General features: G+C 46.8%; 1 protein-coding gene across 1 annotated transcript in view; it reads right to left on the bottom strand.

The window, feature by feature from the left end:
* The window catches only part of LOC142586127 (decapping and exoribonuclease protein-like), a 97872-nt gene extending 85746 nt beyond the window's left edge, over positions 1–12126 (bottom strand). The window contains exon 1 of the mRNA XM_075697380.1: positions 11732–12126. Coding sequence (XP_075553495.1) covers positions 11732–12126 — 395 coding nt within the window. The remainder of the gene's footprint in view (positions 1–11731) is intronic.
* Between the last annotated feature and the right edge of the window lie 2199 nt (positions 12127–14325).

Genomic DNA, 14325 nt, shown 5'->3' with positions numbered 1-14325 from the left:
CTCTAGTGAGGCTCCGGACACGCGTTCTTGCTAGCGGGAAGTTTTCATAGGGAGTCCCGCCTTGGAGGGCAAGACCCCTGCGCCCACCAGCCCGGAGGTCGATTGGGCTCCCTGAGGGATTTGGCTGCGCCGGCTGTTGCCAGCGCTGGAAGGGGCCGGGGGGGTTGGAGCAGCCTCGGCTGCGCCCACCTTCAGGGTCGAAGGTTCCTTCTGCTCGGTTGGCGGAGCAGCGCTAGCTGCAACCACCGTGGGGGCAGATGGCGTAACTGCCGACTCACTGCGTGTGGGTCGGACAGCCGCCGGAGGCCGTTGTGATGCTGCCCCCTGACGTGCCACTTCGGCAAAGCTTTTCTTTGGCAGGTATGCTACCCGTCTGCGCGCGTCTTTGAACGTTATATTTTCCTTAACTTTGATTGGTGACTATTTCTTTTTCTTTTTTCCATGATGGACAGAACCGCGAGTACACGGCGTGTTCCCCATCACAGTTCACGCAGTGTGGAGCATTCTCGCAATTGGCAGATGCGTGTTCTTGGGCACTACATTTTGCGCAAGTCTGGCGGCCTCGGCAGTTCTGTGAACTGTGGCCAAATCTTTGACACTTAAAGCATCGGAGAGGATTGGGAATGTACGGTCTGACTCGGATCTTTATGTAGCCAGCCTCAATGGTCTCAGGTAGCATACTTGATGCAAAAGTTAGAATTAAGTGCTTTGTCTCAATCTCCTTCTCATCGCGCCTGATCTTTATTCTCTTGACATTGGTCAGATTTTGATCGCTCCAGCCCTCAAGTAGTTCGGCTTCAGTCAGTTCCATGAGATAGGCATCGGAAACCACTCCGCGGGTGGTGTTCATTGTGCGGTGTGGTGTGACCGTCACTGGAAGACTCCCGAAAGATACAAGATTAGAGAGTTTCTCGTAGTGTGTCTTATCACGCAGTTCTAACAGGAGGTCACCACTTGCCAACTTAGAGACTTTGTAACCTTGGCCAAAAGCTTCACTAAGTGTCTTCACAACAAAAAAAGGTGAGATCATTCTCGCTGCTTTTTCTTTTTTCTCGGAATGTGCAACATGAAATCTTGGGAAATTGTCATTATTTCGGTCAAAAAACTTGAAAACTTCTTCAGTGCGCCCTCGTTTATGAGGGCGATCAGGAAGTGTTGGAAAAGAACTTGCCATAGATATATATGAAAATTCGGCAGCGCCGCCAGCCACCCACCATGGAGCCCAACAAGGGGACGCTGCAGGACCGTGAAAAGACGGCCTGCATGCCCCAGCTGTACGACACTACTATAACCAAATCTGTTGTAACCAAGGTTGGCTATCCCACACAAGGTTAACCCTTGCCGCCGAGGAGAATGAAGTAAATGGAAGAGAGGAGAAGACTGGAAAGGTCAAAAAGTAAGAGATAAAGACGAAGATTCGAGAGGAAGAGACAGGAAGAGGCGACTGCCGATTTTCCCCGGGTGGGTCAGTCCGGGGGTGCCGTCTACGTGAAGCAGAGGCCAAAGAGGTGTGTTGCCGCCGCCGGGGGGCCTTAAAGGTCCAAACACCCGACATTGGCTCAACCCCCAAGATCCCCTTTTCCCCAGACACGGCTAAGCCGCGCCCGGCTACACGCGGAAGGGGCCAACCATCGTGTTCTCGGGTACGTGGTGTCGCAACACACCAGACGCCTGCTGACGCAGGCGCCCCTACGGGGAATTCGAATGTTAAGAGGTGACGTACATTGAGAGCATATTGCCAAGACTACGGTTGAAGCGCTCTGTCATGTCGTTAGTTTCCAGATGGTACGCTGTAGTTGTGCGATGTACGATTCGAAATTCGTCGAGTAGTGCCTTCAAAGCATCGGAAAGAAAGCAGTGGCCTCTATCGCTCAGAAGTTTGCGAGGGGCACCGCGGCGCAGAACGACATGTCGTAAAAGAAACGATGCAACCTCGCCGGCGGCGGCCGTCGGCAGAGCCGCTGTTTCCGCATAGTGAGTCAAGTGATCCACTGCAACGATAAGCCAGCGGTTCCCTGCTGGAGTGGGTGGCTATTTGTCTGTGTCAACACGATAAAAGGGTCGACTAGAGCAGGGAAGGGGTTGTGACGGGTAGACTTGACAGGGAATTAATTTTCGAGGTTCGCACTGAGCACAAGAGCGAATGCGCTTTCGGACGTAGTTATACATGCCGCGCCAATAAAATCCGAGGCTTAGTCGAGCCTAGGTCTTGAACAGGCCGGCATGCGCGCACTGTGAGTCTGCGTGGAAAGCGTCGCAGATAAAGTCAGGGAGATGGCGAGATATCAGAAGGAGCCACTTACGACCGTCAGAAAGGTAGTTACGACGATAAAGAAGGCCGTCACGAGTGCAGAAGTGGATAGCCTGGCGGCGAAGAGCGCGAGATAGTGAAAGGGTTAATGGATCAGTAAGGATGCTGATGAGAGCACTCATCCAGGGATCCTTGCACTGCTCCAACGGCATGTTGGGCTGTGCATGAGACGTAAGTGTGGGCTCAAGGGCAAACAGGCAAACGCTGTCAGCGGAGCCCGGTGAGCGAGAAAGGGCGTCAACGTCCCTGTTTGCGATAAACAATGCGAATGTCGCAATCCTACATGTAGCTTTAGGGCCCAGCGAGCAAGTCGGTCTAAGCGTGGACAGCCCACAAACGATGTGGTGGTCAGTGACGACCTCAAAAGGGTGGCCATACAAACAAGGGTGAAATTATGCAGGGGCCAAAATAAAATTAAACTGTGGGATTTTACGTGCCAAAACCATCTTCTGATGATGAGGCACGCCGTAGTAGAGGGCTCCGGAAATTTTGCCTACCTGGGGTTCTTTAACGTGCACCTAAATCTATAGATTTTGGTGCACGTTAAGCACCCGTGTACTTCTAAGTACATGTGTGTTTTCGCATTTCGCCCCCATGGAAATGAGCCCGCCGTGACCGCGATTTGATCCCGCGACCTCGTGCTCAGCAGCCCAACACTATAGCCACTGAGCAACAATGGACGGCGAGTCACGGGTCTAAATAATGCCTAAACACTCTTTCTCTGCAACCGAGTAATTAGCCTCCGCTTTTGTCAGATGTCAACTGGCGTAGGCGACGACATATTCATCGAACCCCGTTTTTCATTGCGCGAGTACAGCGCCGAGTCTGACGCCGCTGACATCGATGTGGACCTCGTTGGGTGCTGCCGGATCGTAGTGGCGGAGGACAGATGGCGAAGTTGCAGGCGGCGTGATTTCGTGAAGGCGTCATCGCAGGCGGGCGACTAAGCTGAAAGCTGGAACTACGAGCTCATGCAGGTGGCGATGCTGCTGAGATGCAGGCTACTGCTCTTTGGTGCACATGCTATAATTCTTAATACTTATTATGCTCACAAAATTCAATCATCTAAGTGTAACACTTAGGTGATTGATTATTCATACTTGTAACAGTAGACACTTTATATAGCATTTGCAAGATACTTATTTCATTTCACCCTAATTTATTTTAGAGAATTGAGAACAGTTCCCTTACCGCCCGATGCATGGCCTCAAAGTGGATTGCGCCCTTTTGCAAGGAAACTTGAACACGTGTGAGTGAGCTCTCAAAAGCGACAACTACTGCTGGTATCGGCAAAATAATGCCGAGCTATGCATCATTCAATGCCTAGCAAGAAGCCAAATTTAGTTTCTATCGCACTATGTTTGGCGCGACAACCGCGCCATCCGCGCACGCGTCACTTGTATGTTTGAGTAATGGTTTCTCTCCTCTATGCACCGACACAATGTGCCTGCGCAGCAGGGTTGCGAATATATAAGAAACAGTCCTACAACGCTTCTATTACGCCCATTTTAGCAAACAGTCCCGCCGAAATACTTTGCACGTGAAAAAAGAAAATTACGGCAGATCTCATCGCACGTTGACTGTCCACCGTAATGCGATTACCACTACAGCAATGTAGCGATACACAGTATTTATAGAGTCAGGTTTACTTAGCATGTGTCGCGATCATTATAACAGTTTCGTTCGTTACCCTATATGCGCCGTACTCCAATACTGTCCCACTTTGCTTGCACTCGACTGTCAAGGTCACCCAAAGCACGACGGCGTAGTGATGACTGTGACGCCGACGCAGTGCGACGATGGAACGACGAAGGTGGTATACCTACAGCGGCATTACGACAACGAGATCTCAATCCTTATAAGGAAGCTTCAGCTCGCAGGCTTCTATGTAAATATACAGAAAATGAAAAATCTTTCCTCAGCAGCCACTTCAACAATTTTCATGAAGTTGCTTGCACTTCAAAGAAGTCCTTATCTATGACCGTTGGAAGTAGATTTTTCTTTAACGCCGTGAAGTTCCTTTTAATAAAAATTGTTACAAACTGCAAATTTTCTGAATAGTCGAGATGATCAGATCGCTACACTTTTCTCTTAGCCCGAAAGGCTGAGAAGCGACCTCACTTAGCAATAAAAAAGGCTATTTTAATTTTGCAAAGTGTACCTGAGAGGACAATTAAAACGGACAAATTTTATGTGGCTCAAGTACACCACTAATGTCCGAGTACCACTTTTGGAAAACCTTTGTAAACATTGCAAGCAATTCCCGTGAGGTATAAATTTAGATATCAAATATGTGCAGTTGGATTGTTCTGGTGGATGCAATTTACAAAACGGTAATATGCATTTTTGGTGCCGAGTTACGAATTTATAACCATCGTGTTTCTTTTTTGCGAACGTTGTTAATTTTTTGCAACCTTGATAAAACATCACGCTATAAAAATTAACAATTTGCTTTTTCACTCGGATTTATTTTTCTCTTTCACATACACCAAACTTCATTAAAATTTAGTACATGAGTTATTTGAGGTAAGCATTTCTCCGCTGTACAAGTGTTTGAATAGGCGGCGTCGGAGTTTGGGCCCAGCTTGAGCTCCCTCCTAAGTGACGGCAATCGTACTCTTTAAGAAGCTTGCGCCACTTGGCGTTTATGTTGCCCTACGGCAATAATCATCTGCCTTGCTTGCGTTTTCCTTCTTGAAAAAATCTGCGCTTGCAACTTTGCTGCTGTCGAGAATGCTATGTCACGATGATAAGGCTCGTGCCGTTCGTGACTTGGAGTTACCGGTTCCACAACGTTAGAGAAAACAAATTCGGGCAAGATGTCGATTATGGCTGTGGGACAAGGTAACCCCAAAATGTGCAAACTTTGTGAGAGAGTGTAACATTGACATGAGGATAATCACATGACGACGAGTGTATAGCGACAACCGAATAACGAAGCTGGAATGACGACGATTGCAAGACCCCATCGGCAGAAAGACCATGATATGACAACACATCCATGACAGCGACTCTCTGACGACGACGTTATGACGACGTTTGCATGACAATGACGACATGGTTACGAGTGAATGGCGACAGCATGATTGGGTTAGAATGACGAATAAGGAATGAATTCGATTGATCGGTGAAATTGACATGACGACGACATAAGGACAATATAGCATTCAGAATACGTAATGTACGTACGTTCAATACGCAATGTACGGTCAATTTTTATCTGTGACATTGATGCCGAGACCGTTTTGCTTCACGGAAACGTAGCTTTTTTAGAGCCATAGAAGACAACAGAGTCCTTCCCATATATTTTAAGTTGTGTCACCACAATTGAATACCAAGAAAAAGGAGGATGAATATTTATAGCACACAAGAACACACAATCGTCTTCGCTCAGCGGTCATAACGCAAACTGCAAGTAGTCAGGCTTCAAACCAATAGGCCCGCGCTACCTCCACGGCCAAACGGGCGCCCCGTTTTAAACACTTCCTCTGGTCGTGTTTCACTGTAAGTGCATAAATGCAATAAACAGTAAAGTGTCTAATGTACCTTAGTCTTCCAATACGGAGTCTTCTATTGCGCATACATCAACTGGCCGTTGCTCACACCACCGTCAAAACTCGTCGAAACAATCTATACAATTATTTGATTGTGCACTCAGTTTTAGCCTTGCCAAAGTGATAAGGTGCACAACTTTTAGTATAATCTCAGAAGCAATGAAAAAAAAAATTAGCGACGATTACGTTACTTCCTAATGCGAAATTTGAGCGCAGCAAATAAGCTGTTTCACCTTTTGGATAGATTGAGGCAAAGAAATCGAGCAACACATGTATGCGCTATCACATAATTTTTTTTATTTTTCACACGTATTCCTTTAACAAAGACTCCACTAACAGTTCTTGACAGTCATGAAGGAAGCTTTGTGGTCGGAGAAATAGACTGATATATGTTCGACTTGGTACACCAATGCTTGATTCTCAAAGACGAGATCTATACAAGTGCCTCGCGAGGTTGTCACAGCCGTGGGGGAAGCAGAGGCTAAGCGCCGCCGCCGAGAAGACCCTGCCGTTCGCGCCGCCGAAGCGGAGGCCCATCGCCGCCGTCGAGAGCAACCAGCAGTAAGCGAGGCTGAAGCAGAAGCTCATCGCCGCCGCCGAGAAGACCCTGCAGTTCGCGCCGCCGAAGCGGAGGCTCATCGCCGCCGTCGAGAGCAACCAGCAGTAAGCGGAAGCGGAGGGGGGCGGCGTGTACACCCAGCGGCAAACGATGGGGGCAGAAGCGCGCGCAGCAAGCGGACAACACGATAAAGGGAGGAGGGAAGAGATAGCAGCGACTGACTGATGCCGCTGACGGCGATAGTGAGTCAACCCCAGCTATCCGCCACACAAGAACAGGGGGGGGGGGGGACCCTTTCCTCCTCTTTCTGCATGGCGGCGACGGTGTTCTATGCAGTCACGTTATCTTGACTCTCTAGCGGCGTCAGCGGCATCCAGCGGTATCAGTCGGTCGCTGCTAGCGCTGGGGGGATGAAAGGGGGGCGGAGCTGGTTACGAGGCCGACGACGACGCCGACGACGACGACGACGCCGACGACGACGCGAAACCCAGGAACGGACGCCAAAGAGCTGCGCTCTAAAATACGCAGCCTGCAAACTTTTTGCAGTGTGTGTGGCGAGCTGAGTCATGAAACATACAAAGACGAAAACTGATACTAGTGCTAAAACAGCTACGTGTTTCATTCCTATGGCACAAAACTGTAAATATATGGGAATTTCTTTTCAATTCTAGTATGCTATGAGAATTACTATACGTATCAGGTGCGTTTCACCTGGCGACAACGAGTTACCACAATTGCAACATGGAGCAACGGATGGCATAGGCCTTTTTCAAGCGCAGATATAGTTCGTTCCCTTTTGGCCACCGCCGAGCTAGAGACGCGCGCACTGGCGTATCGCCTCCAACCCAGCCTCGTTCCGGCCTACAGCAATGAGTACAGTTTGGGCGAACACGCGAGTGCGTGGCCGTGCTCATCGGAGCGCCTGTGCAGCCAGCGCGGCCGCGCATAGAAGTCCGCGAATGCGCAGTATTGCCCGGTATTGTTGCGTAATAGTAACAACACTATTTCCTTATTTGTGGATATACAGGGTAGAAATATGGGCCTGCCCAAGCCAACAGATGGCTTGTGGGGCAGTTCCCGGCAGCAAGGGACAACTAAGAGCATACTCCAATCTCAGTTCACATAATGATAATACCTGGTCTCAGCAGGAAGAAAACGAAAAAAAATCAAGCATACAAATCAAAGATAAGCGAGCTTACGTCTTTATCACTGTCGAAAGAGAAAATGCTAGTTGGGGGTCATTCAGAGCATTTGGAATATAGAAAACACGAGCACGTTTTCAATATCTAGACCGCACTTTCGCCAAAATGAAATGATCTCGCGGACGCAATGTTCAAGCGGGGATATATGGGAGGCTAAACTGATTATACCACAGGTACGTAAGAATAAGACTTTCTTTAAAAAACAACCTGAGAGAAGGCACACGTGAGCAAAAGAAAAAGCATACCAGAATTTTTGGGAATTGGAGGGCCACATATCACGGCACGAAATATAGATTTTTGCAAGCAAACAACCTTATTGCTCCAAAACACTAAACAAAAGTAAAAACAACAAAATCCATAGCGCAGCACACACAATCCTAATTCACAAGCTGTCATTTTCCTGACACGAACTGGGCATAATGACTTGATAGAATTTAGCAAACACGCTATTTTGCGCAGCCGTTCGCAAACGCTAGCCAAATGACTATCCCAAGACATGCTGGTACCAAAATGAACACCCAAATATTTGACGCTTGAAAGATGTACAAGTGGAGATCAGGAGCAATTATTACACTGAAGAGAATGAAGAAAATGAATGATGGTAGGAATACGTTTCAGGGGATTGTGGAAACATACGAGTTTAGTTTTATTTTAATTGATAGAAATTAAGTTATTACAGTACCAACTAATGACGTAATTCAGCCACGGCTTGATCATAATTAGCATGACGGGATACTACAAGCGCATCTTCAGCAAACTGAAAAACTCGGCAATTAAAAATGGATAGAGTGAGGTCGTTGACATGCAAGTTAAATGAAAGGGGTGCTAGAAGCTCCACTTGAACTCACCTGGACAGCTGTGTGGGCCTAATTTTAATATTTCTGATTACTACTACTTGAGTCCGACCATGCAAATAATTCCCAACGAAAGATGAGAAAGGCGCTCTAAAGTCATGGCTATGATTTTTACAAAGTTGAACATCTTCTTCGTGGAATGAAAAGCTTGTGATATGCCTAAAAATAATGGGCCAGAAAATTCGCTGTTTTCAAGAGCATTTAGGAAATCAGTTAGCTGATCTAACGCTGATCTAGTGCCGCGCCTGGAGGTAAATCTATATTGGATTGGCGATGGCAGGTTATGTGCGTCAGTGAAGCTTTCCATTACATGAAAATTTTGATTTTCAAGCATCAGAGCATGCATGAAACTATGGAAATAGTTCTATAGTTGGTAACCGAATTAACCTGTTCACTATTGAAAAGCGGGGCCTAAAAGAGCCTCCTTGAGACCAGCTGTCATGATTTGTGTTACTATATTGTCGTTTGTGATTGCTAACAAAGCAGTCTTCAAGGCATCAAAATTTATGCGAAAAACGTCCGCAGACACGTCCTCTAATCCCGCTGAATTGCACCGTTTGAAGTTGAATAGGATATAATGAAAATCTTCATTACGCTCTGGCAGAAGGGCAGACTCAGCCACCGATTGCGCACGAAGATGACTGGTCGTATTACCAGACAATTTTGCTGCAGCAGACGAGAAAAAATGGTTGAATTGGTCTGCTAGCGGAATAGACAGAGGGCCTAAATTTTTAGCAATTGTTTCATATAAACTTTTACAGGTACGAGCCCTTAATTCAATAACAGACCAAGCCTCACATGAATTATTCCTAGAATCAGAAAATTTATTTTGGAACTGTTTTCGTCTACCATCTCCATGCACCGCAGTAACTTTATTGCGAGCGATCTTATAAGGTGCACGATGAAAGTTATTTTTAGGGCAATGACGATAACACGCCCAAACTGATTCTCTTTCGGCTGTCACGGATAAAATATTTCCATTTAACCACGGGCAACCCGGTTTTCCTTGTTTTATGACGATCACCCTTTTTCATGTGTGCGCTATCTGTGCGTAGACAGCAATAAAAGGATCATACATTTCACTTGCGGGAATTTCCGCAAGCAAAGATCGCCAATCGTAATGCTGTAACAACATGTCAAGTTTTCTGTTATCCACAACCTATATTTCTTATATCGGTTTCAGGACGGTAACATGCTGTCATTATAAAAAGGTACACCCACAAAGAAGTGATCGGACCAGCTTTTGCTCAAGAATAAACAAAAAGACCTGGTCATTCTCGGTACGGACGTTCACGTGATCTAGACGTGCAGACACCACTGATGGGCCCAAAACTAGGACACGTGTCGGAAGGTTGATCACGGCTTCTATCACAACATTAGCAAGCGTGTTCAAGTAAACAGTAACGATCTGCCATTCTTTCTTCAGCAGGTCAATATTAACGTCACCTATCATGCATGCTCGACCAGATGGAAAAGTAAGTAGACGCAACTCATCCACAAACTTTCTGACACTTTGGTTTAGAGGCCTGTAGATAACGAGCAAAGCAATGGCAAGATACGCTGTGTGAATACGAAGCGCTAGCAATTCAGCTGGTCTAAAGGTTCTAAAGAGGACTCGAAATCCAGCGATATTTGATAAAAACAGCAAGTTCACCCCCGCGGCAATCTTTCCGTGTAAAAAAAATGATTGTGGTAACGTTGGACGGAAAACAGACCGACATGCTCTCGCCCAATATTTCAGTTAATACGAAAACATCAGCTTTGTCACGCACAGCACCGACTTGGGAAAAAATATTCATTCCAGCGCTCGAGCATACTGCGCACGTTCACAATGAAAACAGTGAAAGTACTTCCGCCAACTTTTGAAAGTATATTTGAAAAAAACCACGAAATGATCACATGCAGCTATGAATCAAAGACAAGAATACAATAGACAAATCGTAAAAAGAAGATAAAAAGAGCGGTCAGGCTAGCCCCCCGCAGTCCAGTCAGAAGGACCTGCTTAATTATTCGCCTGCCAAGGGGTGTCCGCTAAATAGAATTTCACTTGCAGTAGTGTAGCAGGACCAGCATCTTATCTGAAGTCTGCATTGCATTTGCTAGTCGCAGGCTCGATGCTATATCCTGACCGATTGATGCTGCACTCTGAGCCAAATAAACTGCATCACGCTCAGCAAGCTTCTCTTGGGCAAAAGGTACATGGTTACTTGCGTGAAAAGTTAGAGCTAATGAGAAGATTGAAACTGTTTCTTTCTACGGCAAAGTTTGCCGACTTCTACGCAGCTAACTGTGTTTCATGTTGGTGAACCAGCCGGCCTTTTATATGTAGTACACAGAGACGAAGTTTGCTTCGCAGCGACGGCGACGTGCTATTGAAAGTGGAATACTGTTCGTTGCAACGCAGCTTTGACGGGCGAACAATGAAGCTGACGACACGAGGATACACCTCCAGGCATTAATGTACATTCGCAGGCTTACTTCTATGCGCGGCCGCAGTTGATACACTCAAGCATCCTAGACGACGATTTCTCCCCGCACCGTTTCAAAGGGGATGCCAATAACTCATCACCATCACGCACACGCGTGTTCACCATTACACTGCTCATCGCTGCGTCAGGCATAACCGGTGAAGTCGGATACCGGAGACGGCCGCTCGGAAAAAGCGAAATATTTGCACCTTTTATAGATCGGGGCGCCGAGCGAGGCCTACAGAAGGGCGCACACACGAGTGTAAGAAGAAAAAAACGTGTGCTCAGTGCAAGCGTTAAAGAAAATGCCTGCTATTTTGCTCTTACGCTTTTCAGAAAAGGTTGTGGTTGGGCAAATATTGATTTATTTCGTGCTACTCTGCAATTTTCTCCAATATAAGTGCGATGTTTATCATAGAAACAAACTGCTTTTTTTGAAAGACATTTTGGAAGCAGTTGTCGAAATTTGTTTTATGCCATGTATCCTTGAGATTAGAGGGTCGCCCCCTGTCGGGTCTAAAGAACAGGGCACCCATTTGCATTGAATCACGTGCAACTGGTGGCTGCGCTTCCACGATGCCAAGCGGGGCGGCATCGCGAAAACCTGGTACGAAAATTACGGAGGTGGGAGGTGGAGGAAGCGAGTGCTGCGAGGCACGTTCCCAGGTGGCCAAACGCTGGCTAGGCCCCTGTACCTAATGCAATTTGCAATATAGAGTAGTCGATATGCGATGAATACTGCATACTAGGATTCGCCTCGCAACAACGGTACGACACACTCACCACTCAGCTTCCCGAGACGAAGGCGTCACCACTTTGTCCTTGTTGAGCATAACCCAGCGAAGTAGGTTATGCGTCGGCAGCGAGCCTTCTCCTGTTCTGTGCGATGCATTTTCGTATCCGGTGTTCAGATCCCAGTCGGGATTCAATGGGATTGACGCACGCAGGTACCTCTTTTGAATAGCACCATCGACATACTCGCGCTGTTCCCCTTTCACAGAGTAATGGCCGATCTCGCAGGGCACACCGTATCCGGCAAAGTCTTCGCTCCACCCCGTGAGTGCCTCGCGTACGGTTATGACTGCGACGCGTTGGCCAGCAGGAAGAGGACCTATTCCACGGTGAACTGCGTCCGCCGCCGCCGAACCTGCCGAGCCTCCGAAACCACCGCCTATCATCTTTGACAGAAGCGTTCCAGCGTGTATGCAGACGATTCAGCTATGCTTCGCGCACTTGCGCTCCAAAGCATTACCAGCGTCCCCTGTGTTTAGCGTGCGCGTTATGCGTGTTATGCGTGCGCATTGACAATGTTACGGCGCCTGCCCCGAGGCAAGCAAAATTGTTGTATATCTGAAAGAAACCAATCGGTTCATCTTGCGAAGGCACGCCATAATGTCGATCGGTATTGCAAGTCACGCGGGTTGATTCTATCGATGTTGGACCCATCGTTTCCAGCGCGCCCTTCTGCTGCGTGGGGCGTTCCGCTGTCCCTGTTGACGTTGCCTTTTAATGCGAATAACATTCCATGTCATTGTCGAACAAGTTTTTGTTTCCACCAATCTACCAAACCAAAAAATATGGGCTGAACTCGAAGACTGTGCCGTCCAAAGTTGTGTGTCAATCCCAAATATTGTGCAGTTTTAAAATGTGTGGCCTAACCTTGCTCACTGCTTTAGATGATTTAAAAAATATACTCTGGCGCTGTGCGGAATCGAACAAGCGTCAGAAAAGTTTCTCAAACCTAGCAGTCTCACGCTTAGTGTGCTACGCTACGAATATATATTTCTGTATCTTCTGCTTGGCTACAAGTCAAATGAAGTGTTAGTCATCACACATCCCACATGTTCTGCAGTTGTGAGAGCATCAAAGAATTACATAACATCTTTGTAGCAATTAATCACCTTATACAGATGGCTCACTTCGACAACCAATTCCACAAGGTATTCCACGGTGTTTAACATCACGGCATCTATACGCTAACACACTACGCCAGAATGCATGCAACCTTAACGAAAGAGTAACGTTCATGTCTTGAAAATCACGTTCAGCTGGCAAGAAAGCATGTCATGTGGGTTCACGTGCACATCTATTTGTAAAGGTCTCTCTAATATATCCAAAATAAAACTGCATTACAGTCAACGAAAACATGTTTAATGGACTTTGGACATGTTGCTTGCACTTGTAGTTAACTTTTGTCCTTCAAAACCACGAGAGAAAAGTTGGCCGATACTGTACGAGAAATGCCGAAGTCTATCGAGTTTTTGTCCTCCAAATACACTTCCGTAGGCTCTGCGGGGTCGGGTAGCCAAACTGAATTTGGCCAGCTGCGTACTCAGTCAGAGACGCTGTCATCGACTGTTTCTTCTTAGGCTAGAGCCATCCGCAGCATGACCATGCAGAACTATGCTCTTCAACAGTACATCAAAATGTGCAGTTCTGAAACATGGTTTCCCCGTTCAGCGTAATGAAGGCCTCTTATATATACTTGGCCAAGTGGCAGCAAAGTTAAACAGCGTCAGTATTCGGATGTTTCCGTTGTACGCTGCCTCCCAGCTCGCACTGAATGCATTTCGGCTATCCTTGTTCAAATGCAGGCTGTAACAAGTAAGCAAAAGTGGCTGGATGCTGGCAACAGTCACTCGAATCTTGTCTTGGATGGCATGAATCCGAACTGTCGTCTATATTTCAATGATAATTTGACTCGCGCCAACCGGAACTTGTTTCGGCAGCCTCGCATAAGAAGAAAGGTAAAGGAATACAAGTTCGCCTGAAAACGCACCGGAACGGCGCTGGCGAGAAAGGCTGAAGGCGCCCGTCTCGTTCACATTGATATTCCGATTGACGTTAAAAAACTTGTCTAAATATGAGCGTCGCCAGTTAACTATCGTATCGAAGTCTTTTTCTTCAAACCGGTAATGCTCTCACTTCAATCCATCTTAATATATCCAGCATTCGAAAACATTGCAATAATTTTTTTGCTATAATGTCGTTTTTTCTATCTATTTGTGATGTCTGTGTTTTGAGAGAAACAAATGTTTCCGTCAATACCACTGCTTCTTATTCTATACACGGTTATAAACTGTTTTCATGTACTAGCACACTGCGTCGGGGAATAGGCGTCACCGTATTCGTCAAAGGCACGTGTTCTCTATCAAAAATGCCAATTTAATATTCACAAGCTTAAGTGGTTACTCTACGACTATGCTCATCTGAGCTGTCAATAGTTGTGCTGTCTGTTTAGCGGCCCCCTTGTCGCAATGTTCACTTGTTCTTGTCAGAACTTAATACAGCTCTATCATCTCTTTCTCTTGACAGTTACGTGTGTGTCCTAGGAAAAAAATAACATTGATACCCTTCACCCTACTCTGCCACCGGTC

This window comes from Dermacentor variabilis, chromosome 6 (genome assembly GCF_050947875.1).
Source record: "Dermacentor variabilis isolate Ectoservices chromosome 6, ASM5094787v1, whole genome shotgun sequence".
NCBI classification, from domain to species: Eukaryota; Metazoa; Arthropoda; class Arachnida; order Ixodida; family Ixodidae; genus Dermacentor; species Dermacentor variabilis.
The sequence above is the reverse complement of the archived record's forward strand: the minus strand, read 5'-3'. Positions and strand labels throughout refer to the sequence as shown.